The sequence below is a fragment of the Rhinatrema bivittatum genome, chromosome 6, assembly GCF_901001135.1.
Source record: "Rhinatrema bivittatum chromosome 6, aRhiBiv1.1, whole genome shotgun sequence".
NCBI lineage: Eukaryota > Metazoa > Chordata > Amphibia > Gymnophiona > Rhinatrematidae > Rhinatrema > Rhinatrema bivittatum.
This window is the reverse complement of record NC_042620.1, coordinates 238,420,211-238,436,227: the sequence shown is the minus strand read 5'-3', so window position 1 is coordinate 238,436,227 and position 16,017 is coordinate 238,420,211. Positions and strand designations below refer to the sequence as shown.

The 16,017-nt window shown below is 45.2% G+C and overlaps 1 protein-coding gene across 1 annotated transcript in view; it reads left to right on the top strand.

Moving 5' to 3' along the window:
• PHF6 (PHD finger protein 6) overlaps nt 1–10,798 on the top strand; it is a 187,216-nt gene extending 176,418 nt beyond the window's left edge. Inside the window, 2 exon segments of the mRNA XM_029606661.1 lie at nt 10,670–10,767; nt 10,770–10,798. Coding sequence (XP_029462521.1) covers nt 10,670–10,767; nt 10,770–10,798 — 127 coding nt within the window.
• The last annotated feature ends 5,219 nt before the right edge of the window (nt 10,799–16,017 follow it).

Genomic DNA, 16,017 nt, shown 5'->3' with positions numbered 1-16,017 from the left:
CTGGAAGATAAAGAGAAAATGAATCTGGAGTTTAAAGCTGTTGTAGCTAAGGATAGAGATTATATGTATAGAAGGCTGGAAACCTATGAAAATAATTCTAAACGTTTAAATGTAAGAATGCTTAATTTTCCTAGGGTGGTAGGCCAAGTTCCAATGGAAACACTACATCAATTTCTTCAAGAAGTTTTACTATTTCCAGTAGATGAATTACCTTCTATAAGTTTATGCTATTTTTTGCCTAAGAAAAGTATGGCTGTGAATACATTGGAGTTACCTTTCCAAGGTAATCTTACCAATTTCTTAGAAAATTCTGAGAGAATAATAGATAGAGGGGTATTACTTGTTACTTTTCAGAACCTTTCAGACCTTAATAAGGTTATGAAAAAGTATTTTTCTCTTTACCCCATATCTTTTTGTGAAAACTTGGTAAAAATATTTCCAGATCTATCATATGCTACACAGCAAAAAAGAAAAGAATTTCTGGCCTTCCGGCAGGAAGTGATTTCTATGGGGTTTTCTTATACCCTGAGATTCCCTTGCAAATGTGTATTAAAAAAAGAACAAGACGTATATGTATTCTTCTTACCCGATCAGTTAAAAAATTTTACCGAACAAAGAAGAATAGTTACATCTTCCCCTCTTTCTAGTGAATAGAAAATATTCAGAGCTTAAACTGTGGTTAATGTAATGAAAGCAGGTTGCCTTTAAGTATAACTCCCTTTTTTTTTTTTTCTTTTCTTAGAGCCTCTGTTTAAATTTAAGTTGATGGGTAACTATTCTGTTGATGAAAAATAATAAGGAAGAATTGTGGAATCATTATTGTTGGATGAACCAAATTGTGTGATTATATTATTTGTTTCTGTATTAATTTGGAAAAATCAATAAAGATATAATTATAAAAAAAAAAAAGGGAGCACCGATCGGGTTGAGCAGCCTTGGTTAGGCTAGGCCCCGAACTGGTGCAAGGGTCCACACACGTGTGGAGACCCTTAGGGGGGCGCCATCTTACACGCGGAGGTCGTCGGCGCCATCTTCCCTTCCCCTTGGCGGTACATGCAGGACAATCCGGCGGCTGATGCGCATCCCATACAGTCGCGCGCATAGCTGTGCACACAGTGGGGCGCACAACTGGGCCGCGCGCACAAGTTAGCCACGCGCACTCCGTGCGCATAACTACAGCTGCGCTCAAATCCTCACCGTGCGCATAACTACGACCGCGCGCTGTGAAGCAAACTACTTGTGCGCCCAAACATAGATTCAATGGTACCGGCGTCCAAGAAGGCCAGAAGGCACTCTCTTTGCACAGTCTGCCACATAAGTGCCGCGCAGCCTGAACTAGAGTCCTGCCTTTGTTAGCTTTGGGAAGAAGCCCAGGGGGGACCAAAGCCTGGTCCTTCACTGTCTGTCTGAGGACGGGTCTAGAACCACTACATACGATAGCTCCCTGGACCTATGCAACTCTGAGATGACTTCTCCACAGGAGGGCATCTCAGGGGCCCCTACTCAGACTCCCCCCTGGGATTAATATGGACCCAGGAACCTTCTCCTGGTTGGAATTTTTCCAGGGACAGCAAGCCTTTGTATAGGCGCAATCAACCCCGGCTGCAACACAGGCTCAACCCCTGCCGGAAGCACAAAATCCTCCCGGCCTTACTCGAATGCCTCGCCTAACCAAGAGTCTACCTGACAGGCACCCGGATACCTCAGATGATGATGACAGCTCCCTGGAAGAAGGAGAAATCCCTCCAGGCCTGGAACCATACCGAATCATGCTTCGTTTCTTCCACAAGGATGAATTACCAGCCCTTGTTTCCCAGACTCTGAAGACTCTGGGTATTCCAGGCACGGACCCTATGGAGGAACCAAAGATGAACCCCATCTCATGGCATGGGTGGAGATAAACCTACAAGGGATCTTGGCCTCCCACATTGCAGGAAAAGACAGCATCTCAGCAGAGAGAGCCTGGACCTGGGGGAATGGACGCTGTTGACCACAGCCTTCCAACTGATAGTGAATCGCTGGGGCCGACCAGCCATGGATCTACTGGCCACCTATCTCAGTGCCCAAGTCCCAGGCTCTTCAGCCACAGACGAGAGCCACACTCCCAAGGGATCAACGCCCTCGTCCAGACCTGGCCAGAGGAAGTCGTACTGTATGCCTTCCCCCCATGGCCACTACTGGGCAAGGTCATCCGCAAGATAGAACACCACAGGGGACTAGTTCTACTAGTAGCCCCGGATTGGCCAAGATGCCCATGGTACGCAGACATGCAAAGACTCCTTGCGGGGAGACCTCTGTGCCTACCTCCACACAGGGACCTTCTCCAGCAGGACCCAATTCTTCACGAAGATCCATCTCTATTCTCTCTTGCGGTTTGGACCTTGAGAGGACTCGCCTGAGGAAGTGCGGTTACTCGAAACCCGTTATTGCGACCCTGCTCGGAGCGCGCAAGTTCTCCACATCCCTGACATACATACGGATCTGGAGAATATTCGAAGCCTGGTGCGAGGACTGCGGGACTCTCCCACGGACAGCCAAAATCCCCATGATCCTGGAGTTCCTACAGGACAGTATGATGAAGGGGCTGTCTCTCAACTCACTCAAGGTCCAAGTAGCTGCCCTCTCCTGCTTCAGAGCCGAAGTGAATGGTATTCATCTAGCAGCTCATCCAGATCTGACCCGTTTCCTAAAAGGGGTTAAGCAACTTCGGCCACCTCTAAAGTGGCCGGTGCCTTTATGGAACCTCAATCTGGTATTAGACTTCTTAGTGGGGGCTTCTTTCAAACCAACACGTGGTCTGTCACTACACCTCTTAACATTGAAGAAGGTATTCCTGGTGGCAATATGTTCAGCTCCTCGTATCTACGAACTACAGGCACTATCCTGCCGGGAACTCTTCCTTAGGTTCACTCCTGGAACCATACAGCTGCGCACTGTTCCCTCCTTCCTACTGAAAGTGGTTTCCGAGTTCCATCTGAACCAAGCCATCTCCTGATGAACATAAGGACTCTGAAGACTCATGCCTTCTTCACCACCTAAATGTCTGTAGACTCCTGGTGCGATACCTGATCACTTCTTTAATCCAGCGGGCAACCATAGCCCGCTGGATTAAAGAAGTAATCAAGCAGCCTACATAGAGGCACGGAAGCCCTTACCACTGCAGGTTAAGGCTCATTCTACTAGGGCCCAAGCAGTTTGGGCAGAAACCAAACTACTATTGCCCGCCGAGATCTGTCAGGCGGCGACGTGGTCCTCCCTACACACCTTCTCCAGGTTCTACTGCCTGGATGTTCAGGCCCGAGAAGACGCAGCCTTCGCAAGGGCAGTACTAAGTGGGCCACAGGCAACCTCCGCCCTGTCCGGAAGTAGCTTTTGTACATCCCACTGGTCTGAGTCCATCTGGCTACATGCTAGGAAATGGAGGAGAAATTACTTACCTGATGATTTCGTTTTCCTTAGTGTAGACAGATGGTCTCAGCATCCCACCCACGGCTGCCCCCAGAGAAGGAGGACCTGGGAAAGCAAACCTTGAGACTAAACAAATACGAGTAAGCCGTTGCCTACCCTTAGTTCAAGACACCCACAGTTAGTCTGGTGTAGGTGTTGACTTAGTTGAGTGCACTGGCGGTCTCCAGTTTTTGTTTGTTTTTTTTAAATCAGTTGAATCAGTTAACCAAGTTTAATAAGTATAACTAAGTTATGCCATATATATATCCACAATGGCTTTTCGAGGAGGATACTGAGGAAGTGAGGTCAGTTCAGGGGTATATGTACCCACGATGACGTCAGCTTGAAATCTGACTCCATCTCCCATCTGCTAGCAGAGGAGCACATAACCCACTTATCTGAGTCCATCTGTCTACACTAAGGAAAACGAAATTATCAGGTAAGTAATTTCTCCATTCTGTAGTAGAACTGACACATTTTTCTGCTAATATAAGGAAATATTCATGAGCCTAAGCCTCAGATGTTTAACAGTATCAGACTTGTTAATTAGTAACTCTACAAGCCTAGGCTTGTTGGTGTACATGGGTCATTGCTAGCAAAAGGCTGTTTTGTGCTTCAGAAACATAAATAAATATATGTAAGAGAACTTCAAAATGTTAATGCAATCTTTAAATAAAGTTTTAAAGAGAAAAAGGTATTCTGCTTTATGGAGAAATCTTTTCAAAAGTTTTATAAACAGTGCCTGCATATCAATGTGTCTTAAGACAGGGTACAGAATGGCTTTCTTCACATATGAAGAAAGTTAAAAATATCCCATTAACGTTATATTCTCATTACCCCTTTTGAAATATTTTTATAATTTCATTTTAAAGTTTTAATGTTGCTTTGTATTGAGGATGCTGCAGTTCCTGACTTCATAGAGTCCCCATCAGCATATGCACTCTGTGACTGTGAGGAGTATGCCCTGTGTCTATAGCAGCGCTGCTGCTTTGAAGTAGTATGTGCCAGGTCCTGGATGCTGCTGGCTCGTTGTATGCCCTTCAGCAGCTGGGAAATGTAGCTTCAGGCAGTCATTTTTGAAGCAGACTGAAGAATGCGTGTTAAGGAAAATAAACTAGCAATTGAATACATACAACAGGGCCCCTAGTTTCCTGTGATGCTGCATCAAAGGGCACAAAAATCATCCCTTGCTGTGGAATTCCCAGGTCTCTATGGAACACAGGAAAGCAGGAGGGCCTCATCACTTCTCCTCTTCCCCATATTGATCTCCCCACTTCTCTTCTTCCGGTCGGATAAGTACCAGTGGGGTTGAGGGAGAAGGGGGATTGCCTTATAAGTAGAGGGAGATCAGTTTCAGGGGTGTGTGTGAGAGGGGATCTTAACTGATCGTGCCCCTTTGAAAATCTCTCCCCCATTCTCTCCTTTTGTCATTCCATGCTGATCCGTTGTCCTGTATGCTGAGCCACTAAAATCTCTTTACCTTCACCAAAAAAACTCTCAGAAAAAAAACTCTCAGAAAAGAACAGTATGAATATGCAGACATACAAGGAAATTTAGAAAACAACTTCTCCAAGGACAAGCAGGATGGTAGTCCTCACGTATGGGTGGGTGGGTGACATCATCAGATGGCGCCCATTGCGGAAAACTATGTCAAAATTTCTAGAATTTTAACTAGGTACCCTGAGCATTCCCTATACCACGCATCCACATGGTGTCCCTCTTCAGGTTTCTTCTGCGGAGCTGTAAGCCTTGTGGTGTGATTGAGCTCACTTTGGCTGTTTAGCCTTGTGGAAAACATTTTTGCTCTTTGTGTTTTTGCTGATTTTTCCTTCAATTCCATCACTGGGTGCCTCTCTGTGCCTTCCCATAATGTCATTTTTGTTAAGTTTTTCCTTTCGTGGTCAATTATCCCCTCCCTCATGGTGGCAATTCCTTGGTACCTGCCAGCCATCACTTTTGATTTTGCGGCCCTTTTGTTTCGCCTCATATTGGCCACATCTGGTTCACTCACTCACTCTCACTCACTCACTCTCACTCACTCACACTCTCTCACTCACACTCTCTCACACTCTATGTATCCTCTGCTGGGGGCATCGCAAGACGGTCCAGGGTTATGCCCAGATGACACCAAAGGGACGTCTGCTTCAACTCGACAAAATAGATCAGCTCTTCAGGTTGAGAAAGTTGAAGCCGTCGCATTGGCAGCATAAGCATCGTGGGACCTTGGAACCATACAGATGGACACCATGCCATCAACGCTGGCGGGACTGTCTGTTCTGTCAATGCCACCGGGGGATAGGGGCACCGAAGATCAATTGTCTATCTCCTCTGGGCATTTGAGGAGCAGCTGGAGCGCAGAGTACAGCTGGTGTGGAGCAGGCACTTCAGGCCTTTGGTCCTGTGGCACAGATGGCACCGGACCCAGTGCTGCATGTCCTCGAACTGTTTCTGGAGAAGCTCAACGTACTCATCGGTGTGTTCCAGACTCAGCTGGTGCTGGTTCCTGCGACAGCATCAGTACCCGGTAGGGCACAAAGGACTCCCCTCTACCAATATGCTGGTTGTTGCCAGTTCTTCCAAGGAGGAAGCTTCACAGAGGCTGTCAGACACTGATGCCTATAGCCCCCCCTGTCCAGTTCTATCAGTGCCTGCACCTCTGGACAAAGGCTGAGCACCTAGGGCCTCATCCCATGTAGCATACAGTGAGGATGAGGGTCCCTTGATCACGGGGGGGGGGGGGTGATCCGACTGAGTCCTCAGAGGACGCGATGGTCTTCCGTCAGACCCTTCTCCTTCAGATGAATGAAGGAAGTCCCCACCTGAGGACTTGACCTTTTGCTTGGCTTGTGAAGGTGGTGGCGGAGGCCATCCCATTTCCTCTTTTGACAGAGGAGGATGCCAGGCACAAAATGCTTGAGATCTCCAGTTCATGAAGCCTAAGGAGATCATGGTGGTCCCGGTACTCTAGATCCTTAAGGAGTTGCTGCTGAGTATATGAGAACAAACCCTCACAGTACCTCCTGTTAACAGGAAGGCAGACGGGTCAACCTCGTCCGAAGGCTGTCTGATTCGATAAGTGTCAGCTGCCTCACCAGTCAGCGGTTGTCAATCTGCTCTCAAGAGGCCCAAACGCTCTCAGATCCATTCCTTGGTGCCCCCCTGGGGAAGGACCACAGAGCTCTATATAAGTAGTACTTGCGGGACATCTGGAAGCAGGTCAGGAGAGGTGGCTGAGCAGCTGCCTCAACAGCAGCAAGACCACCCTCATATCGCTGGTGCACAAGGGTCTGGAGTGTGGAAGGAAAACACAGGGTCTGTGCGACCTACAATGTTTGTTTGGTGAAATGGCACAGAGAGTCTGCAGCAGGAATTGGTGCCCGCAGAATGGCATGTCTGCAGGCCTCTGATCTCTGACCGGAGGTACAGAACGACTCGCTACGTGCCGTGTACTGGAGAAAATCTCTTCGAATATAGGAGAAGGGATGCTGTGGCCCAACTTCGGGACCACCATGAGAACCCTCCAAACAAATCTCCGACAGTACTCCAGACCCATCCACCTCATCCAGGAGTTTGTCAAGACTGGGGCCAAGGAAGTCTTTCTTCGCCCCAGTCTCGACAGTATCCTCTGCCCTTCTCGCTCCTTCAACACCATCAGGGCTCCCGCAGCCATCCCTGGCATCAGTGAACCTTCAAACCCCAACTAGCTCCTCAGTCAACTCTGGGGATGGGTTTTGAGTGGGCTGTAGGGAGCATAAGCCAGTTGCCCATACCTGGAACGATGGACTCTTTGGACGGGGGCAGACTACGGTTCTTTTCAAACCAGCGGCCATATGTAACCTCAGACCAGTGGGTTCTGTCCATCGTCCACAAAGGGTACCAATTGAATCTATTGGGTGCCCTGCCAAATTGCGCTCTGTGTGGGGCCAGTAGCACATCAGGAGGTACTACAAACCGAGTTCTCCTCTCACTTAACAGCCAGAGTGGTCGAACCAATACCACCAGGACAAAGAGAGCGGAGATTCTACTCAAGGTACTTCCTGATTTCAAAGAGAACAGGAGGACTCTGTCCCATCCTAGACCTAAAAGGGTTGAACAGGTTTCTAAAAAAAAGAAAAGTTCAAGATTTCCCTGGGCATCTGATCCCTCTTTTACAGAAAGGACGCATATACTCATGTCTAGATCTTCCCAGGTCACAGGAAGTATCTCCGATTTGTGGTAGGAGCACAGCACTCCCAGTACCAAATGTTGCCATTTGGACTGGTGTCCGCCCCATGAGCCTTCATAAAATGGCCTGGCTGTGGTTGGTGGCACACCTCCGCAGACTAGGAGTATGTCTTCCTGTATCTGGACGATCGGCTGGTCAAGAGTATGTCTCAGGCAGGGGCTATCAGGTCCATGCGCTTGATCATTCAGGTGTTGAGGGTCACTAGGGTTCGTTTCAACATCCCAAAGTCCCAATCTCAGCCCATCACTTTCATGTTGGACTTCATAGGAGCCTCTGCTAGATATGGCTCAGCCAAGACCCTTTCTACCCCCGACAGAGGGCCATCACTGTGGTGACCATTGTGGCAGAGATTCAACAGAGCCAACATGTCGGGCCATATGGCCGCAACCGTACATGTTATTCCTTTGGCACGTTTGCACATGCACAGAACCCAATGGAACCTGAGGTCACAATGATACCAGGCACACATAGAGCCTCCAGGACTCATTGCCCTGGTGGCAGGTGCCTTCCAGTCTGGAACAGGGGATCTATTTTTGAGTCTCCCTAACCATGGATGCATCTACCCTTGGGGTGGGGGAGCTCGTGTAGATGGCTGTGTACCCAAGGTCTTTGTTAGGCCTCAGCAGCGTTCTTCTCAAATCAACTTCCTGGAGCTTCAGGCGATTAGGTATTCTCAATGACTTTCAGACATCGGCTTTCCAACAAAGTTGTCCTGATCCAGACCAACAACCAGGTAGCCGTGTGATATATCAGCAAGCAGGAAGGCACGAGATCATACATCCTGGGTCAGGAAGCAGTCCAGATCTGGTCGTGGGCCCTGTCCCACGGGATGGTGCTCAGGGCCATGTATTTGGCTGGGACAGAGAACATTGAAGCGGATAAGCTGAGTCGAGCCTTCAGACCCCACAAGTGATTCCTGGACCAAGGGGTAGCAAATCGGATATTCCACCTCTGGGGGAACCAGACATAGATCTGGTTTTTGTTTGGCTGCAACAGGAAAATGTCTCTGTTCTGCTCCCTATACAGATGAGTCGGCAAACCTGCTTTGGATGCCCTTGCCGGGCATTGGGGCAAGTGTCTTCTGTATGAGTATCGTTCGATTCCCTTAGTGGCGAAGACTCTCATGAAGTTTTGCGAGGACAAGAGGGACTGTGATCCTCATAGCCCTTCATTCTTCGAGACAGGCATGGTTTTCACTTCTGTGGGAGTTGTCCATCCGAAAACTGATCAGTTTGGGGATTTCCCCAGATTTCATTATGCAAGATCAGGGTGGGCTGCGGCATCCCAACCTCCAGGCCTTGTCGTTCACAGCCTGGATGTTAAGAGGTTGATTCTGCAGCCACTTGATCTTTCAAAAGATCTCAGGTCCTGGTGGCTTCTAGAAAGCCTTCCACTAGAAAGTTCTATGGACTGATCCGTTCTCCCGCCCCACACCAAAAGTGCTTGATTACCTTCTACACCTATCATAGGCTGAATTGAAAGCCATCTCCATTAGAGTTCATCTGTACGCCCATCTCTGTCAGCCTATGGTTGTACGTGTCATGCAGGGCCTGCTTCGGTTGAAGCATCCCCTAAGGCCTCCTGCTGGGTCTTGGGACCTCAATGTGGTGTTAGGCTGCTGCACACCTGTGACCTGAAGTACCTGACTTGGAAGGTTTGGTGGCAGTGTTAAAGCTTACTCTGTGCTTATGGCCAGGGACACAAGAACACTTAGACTCAGTAAAAAGTATAATGTATTTTTATTAGTCAATATGTGTTCTCGGGAGATGCTGGGTACTGGGTGCCCTTCGTCTTACAATCTGACCAGCATCTCCTCGTATACAGAAAGTGATCCTTGTTTTATAGATAACATTCAAATACAGGGTAGAAGGTTCTAGAGACTTGCATGACTGCCCAAAGGATCATTTACATAAGTTGTGATGTCAACTGCATGATTAAATCATCGCTAACTATCCCTGATTGGCTTCCCAGGATGTGTAGCCCATTTCCCATGACTTTCTTTGTTCTGGTTAAACTCTTACTGGTCAAGACAATCAACACATCTGTAACTGTGTGGATTACAAACTCCTGAGAATAGTGCCTGAAGCTCCCCTGGTGGTGCACTCTATGAATAGACATCACCTGTCTGGTGCCAGCTTGCCTCCACAGATATCCAGGGACATTCTGTAAGTCACTCAGAGTCCATTCAGCCCAGGCAGGCCAAAGACACGCAGAGGGTTCTGGGGATTTCCTTCTCTCCATTTTGGTCTTCTGTGTTCAGGCATACTTCTCACTCCCCATCTGTTACTAACATCACTGGTGGTGTTGTGCCTGTTGGCACCTAGTTAGGTGCCTGTTGGTCCCCTTTTGTGTTGGGGAACAGCCTGTAGCTAGGTATTCACCCATCTTGCTTGTCCTCAGAGAAAGTTGCTTACCTGTAACAGGTGTTCTCTGAGGACAGCAGGATGGTATTCCTCATAAAACCCATGTGCCACCCCACGGATTTCTCCTATTTTTTTATTTTTAATCATAATTCTATGTTAAAGACTGAAGAGGGACCATGCATGGACACATGGTATAGGACATGCTGGGCATGTTCAGTGTGTCAAAGTTTTCTGCATTGGGGCTCCATCTGGATGATGTCACCCATGTGTGAGAACTAACGTCCTGCTATCCTCGGGAAACACCTATTCCAAGTAAGCGACTCTGCTTTCATTTTATAAAATTAAAATGTAAGCTTCATAATGTCAATCGATGCAAATTTAACTAATGCCTGTAGAATCTATCTCTGAGCTGCTATAAGAAACGGGCTGTGACATACAAGTGCACTTTCAGAGAGAAAATACATGTTGGATAGTTTGCTTTTTTTTTTTTTTTTTTTTTTTTTTTAATACTACAATATTATAGTCCCAAGAACTAGTATTTTCTTGACATGCATTAAAGCTACTGCAACATAAAAAAAGCCACACAAATTGGTTTCTGTTCAGGCTCTCATGATTTCTTTTTGTCCAATCTTAGACTGTACTGTAAGAATCATAGTGGGAATGATGAGCGAGATGAGGAAGATGAAGAGCGAGAAAACAAGAGCCGAGGAAAGACAGCCATTGACCATGGTGGCACACTCAGCAGCAAATCAATGGAAACTAGGTATGGAAGCTATTGCTTGATGGGCCTGGTTACCGGGTCCTGGCAGTGCAGCACAGGTTTTTTCCATCAATAAACAGACTGAATTAGCCAAGATGTGCGAGTGATGTCACCTGGCAGCTTTTAGCTCTACTGAGCATATGTGGGAGTTGCCTTGTGAGTCGTCTCAGGCATTTACTCTCTATATTTTTCATCTAAAATCTATATAATTTTTTCATTATTTTCTCCAGTTTTATTTATTTATTTTTATCTTTTATATACCGACATGCCTGTATAGAATACATATCACACGGTTACATAGAAACTGAACAGTCGCCTGAGAGCGATACAAAGAACATGTGATACAAGAAAAATTAATAACTTCACAACAAATCAACTTTGGATACGTTCAATTAATTACAAAGAAAATGAGAAACTATTGAATGCCAGGTGAAAAAGCTCACGACCTTGAGAGCAGGTTAAAGGAGCACGTTAGAATACATTTGCAATCAGCTAAATTACAGGTTAATTAAAAGGTTAAATACAATTTAAGAAAAAAAGTCTAATATGCAGTATGGGGATGGTCTGTATAGGGTGAACTGGACATGCTAGAGGGCAGTTGGACATGGTGTACTTGGAACGGGGCCCCAGGTAAGATCTGGGAGGACTAAATCTAATAGGACGGAGTGACCTTGCCCGAGGAAGGCTTCAGAGTTGACTCATTGCCTCTGCAGCACCCACAGCTGCACTTTTCAGTGCTATAAAAAAAAAAAAAAAAGTCTGGCAAAAAGAAACCTACTGTGAGTGGATTCAAGAACTGTACTCGAGGCAAGGTAATGTCCCTCGTGGATGGGCACAAGCTGTGCTACCATTGCCTTTGTTTGGACCATGATCAGGGAAACTGCTATATCTCTGGACAAAAGTCCCTGTGTTTTCAGCATTCCAGAACATGTAAGATTGAAGAGCTGCATAAATTTCTTCAGAGTCGCAGTAGATACTCCTTCCACAGTGCAATCTCACTGGGAAAAAAGTTGAGCAGGAGCTCCTCAAACTCTCCCAGTGGCCCAGGTCAAAGCCTTGGGCATCAGTAACACAAACCACCCTGCATCAAGGAGGAAATGGCATTCTCTGGGACCCATCAAAAAGGGCATTCAAGAAGGCAAAGGTCCTCCAAACACAGTTCATTGGCACCGTTGGTGCAAGGCATGTCAGTATACATGGCTCATTGGTGCACTTGAGTCATAGTGCATTAAAGCCATCAGAAGACTGGGCTCATTGTCCTTCACATCTCAGTGCATTGACACAATTCGCACAGTGCTCCAGTTCCACTGATGCATGACCCATCAATGCATATTGGCAAGGATGTACGATGTCAGTGTCCCCCTAGAAGCAAATAATGCCAATGCCATGTACAGTCGAAGCATTCTTGCTCGGCACCGACTTTATCAATGCAATTCAAAGAAGGCTCCCCTGATGCACTGCAAGCACTCTTGTTCGAGATCTTTGAAGCATTTGATACCGTCGAAGTGCAAATCTCTAGCAGTACCACAATCTATGCAATGAGCCCCCGACCAGAGTCAGCATGTTGCATTGTCCGCACAGCTATATGCTGGTCACTTAGAACAGTTGCAGAGAGATTTGTTACCCCTGGTTGGAAATCTTTGGTGGTCTTCAAATACTGGACACTCCATCGGAACCAGCGGCTCTTCCAGTGCACAACATTCTGAGTGTTACAGATGAGAATATGGGAAAACTTTCTTTCTGATGTTCCTTCAGCTAGGAAGTTAAATCTAAAAAAAAAAAAAAGTCACAGTGGTTTGAAATTGTCCAGTTGCTGCTTCCGTTGGTAAAAAAAAAAGTGAGGATTCATTCAAATTCATCTCCAGGAAAAGACCATAGATCACTAGACAATTCTGGAAACAATTTCAGAGCTCCATACTTACTGCTCAAATCTCCATTCACCAGTTTTATATGGTGCAATATCTACATGATATTCAAAAGTCTTTTCTACAATCTGCAGAAGTTAATACCCCCAACTGCTGTTGGATGCAGAAGAATGCATACAATATCTTCTCCATTCTTATCCCTTGTGCCTCAATCAGAGCTCATTGTATGGCATGGCTTAGAGCCAGTAACATCCCAGACAATGTACACGAGAAGTTGACAGACATCCCTTGTCTAGGGGACAGCCTTTTCGGAGAAAAACTCAGAAATGGTTGCTCAGATATAAGAACAGAATGCAGTGGTCCAGTCCTTTCGGCCAGTCCCAAACAGCTGCCCTCTTCAAGATGCTTCTATTCATACAAAAGACCGTATTTTCAGAAATGCCCCCTTTTTTAAAAATTTTTATTTATGAATTTTCAACATTATAATTCCAAGAATACACTTGAAAGGTAATGTATATAACAATGGAAAATTACATTACAAAAAAAAAAAATATTGTAAATGTTACGTGCATCTCAAGTCCACAATATGAAGAGATCCAAATACACTACCCAGAAGAAATTTGTCAAATCCAACAAAAAGAAAAGGCTAGCTCCAAAAGGGGTAGCTTAACAAAATATGAGAGGTCAAGTTACTGGAACATGTACTCAACATGCAGAAACTGGTGAAGAACTAAACTGAACTAATTTATTTGACAAAAAAAACTGTTAATTGAGAAGGTTGATAAAAATCATAAGAAACCTCAGAGATCTTAACCATACATTTACACGGGAATTTAAGCAGGAAAAAAGCTCAAGCTCTAAAACTTTAGGCTTCATTAACAGAAATTGACGCCTCCTCTTCTGTGTTGACCTAGCAAGATCTGGAAAAATTTATACTCTAGATTTCAAAAAGGATTCCATTCGATGTTTGAAATATTTCTTACGAATCCAAGCAAAAAGGAGACAAAGTGGCTGGTGTAACCAAGTTTTCTTCAGATGTTTCCAATATTGCAGTAATATCCAGTTTAGAAGTCTATAAGTGAGAGTACTTGCATATTATCTTTATCAGGGGAACCTTTCTTGAAAAAAGGAATATAATATATAAGGAAAGAGCCTGTTCAGGGATCTTAAGTATTTCCAGTAAATACCTTTTCCACATATCCTTAGGTGGGATATGTTAAACTTTTGGAAAATTAATACACCAAAGTTTCCATTCCGACCTTTTCAACAGTACTGCCTACCACCTTTTCTGGTCCGACAGCTACAACTTCCAGCTAGACCTCGAAAAAGAGCATAGTCAGCCTACAATGACATAAGCCTGAACTTGGGCCCAGCTTTTGATCCCGTCGAATATTTAGCAGTTCCTCATTCCAGGGGGGGGCAGAATTCAGGCTGCCTTAAATACGTGGCACCAGGTAACTAAGGATCTCTGGGTCCTCAAAATTGTGGAGTCTGGATACCGTTTGTGTTTCTTCTAGCTACCATCACTTCCTCACTGCTCGACTCTCAATCCAGATCCATCTTGAATGACAATTTCCATCTGGAAGTGTAACCACTTCAACAGTGAGCGATAGAGCCAGTCCCTGTATCCCAATTTGGACACTCCTGAAGTTTCTTCATTCCTAATAAATCATGAAGGTTGAGGCCCATTCTGGATTCGAGACACCTGAATAAACATCTGCTCTGAGAGAAATTCAAAATGAATTCCCCCAGCACAGTTCTCTATATCCAAAAGGGGAATGGATGTACACTCTGAAGAATGCATATGCTCACATACCCATCCATCCCTCCCACTGGTACTACCTTTGCCAGACCTGTGGGAATCTACCGTCAGTTAGTCTATTCACATCAGAAGAGAATAGAAAGCTAGACAAATTTAGCTCAGTTGTACCCAACAAACTCAGGTTGGCTGAAGACACTTTTCAGTTTGATTGGAGGCACAAGTCTCAGGTACACTATTTTGCCGATACTGATTGCCAGAACAGTGCAAAAGTTGCTGCAGGCCACACTCGGTTAATCCTCCTTGTTCCAGTGTGGCCCAGATAGATGTGATTTGCATAACTCATACAGTTTTTCAGTAATCCTCCCATACATCTAGGGTCAGACCCTGCCTTATTAGCTCAAGACTACAGAATGCTGTCATGAACTTCTATCAAGTTTACTTAGGGAATAGCCACTGCTATTAATTGCATCAGTAGCATGGCATCTTTTTGGTGTTTGGGTACTTGCCAGATTCTTGTGGCCTAGTTTGGCCTTTGTTGGAAACAGGATGCTGGGCTTGATGGACCCTTGGTCTGACCCAGCATAGCAATTTCTTATGTTCTTATCCCTCAACCTAATGGTTTTGGACATTGAATGCTCAGTAATCGCTAATCTCTCTTGACATAGAGAAATTGAAGAAATAATGGTTTTGTCTAGGAAGCTATCAATTAGAAAAAATTATGCATTTAAATGGAAAAGATATTTCACATAGTACCAACAGAATGCTTTGTGAACCGAAGCATTTGCTAATGTAATTGCTCCTCCTTTCCCATTCGGGTCTCACTAAATCTTCTGTAAGAGTATATCTCAGCGCCATAGTGGCTTACCATATTATGGTGGACAATAAATCCATCTCTACTCATCCACTGGTATTGAGATTTATGAAAGGCCTATGGCATGTTAAACCTCTGGTACAAAAACCTCAGATTCTATGGGACTTGAATGTTGTCCTTTCTCAATTGATAGGCGCTTTTTGAGCCATTAGAGACTGCTTCTCTCAAGTTCTTAACATGGAAAATGGTATTTCTTTTAGCAGTAACCTTGGCCAGAAGAGTTGGCGAACTTCAAGCTCTCATTCACTATCTACCTTATAAGCAGTTTTTCTTCCAAAAATTCTTGCTTTTCTAAATCAATTCATTGTATTACCTACCTTCTTTCTGAGGCCACATGCGCACGAAGAAGAGAACATAGTAATGTAATAATGACTGCAAAAAAACACCAAATGGTCCATCCATTCTGCCCAGCAAGTTTCTTATGGTAGTAAATGCTACTCCATGCAGATTACCCCATGTTTCTGTTAAGGGTAGTAACTGCCACTCCGAGTAGGTTATCACAAAGCCTTATGTTAAGGGTAGTAATATTGCTAGCAACATTTTTACAGGGTAAGCAGCCTTGATAATTCAGACAATGCTGCTTGAATATGCTTTGCTTTTGGACTTGACTATAGAAGGATTCCTGTGCTTTTTCCCTAATGCCTGCATATCAGTACTCCAGATAGTAAAAAAAAAATTAGCACCCAGTATTGACTGACATCTGAATCCAATTCTTCTTTTGCCC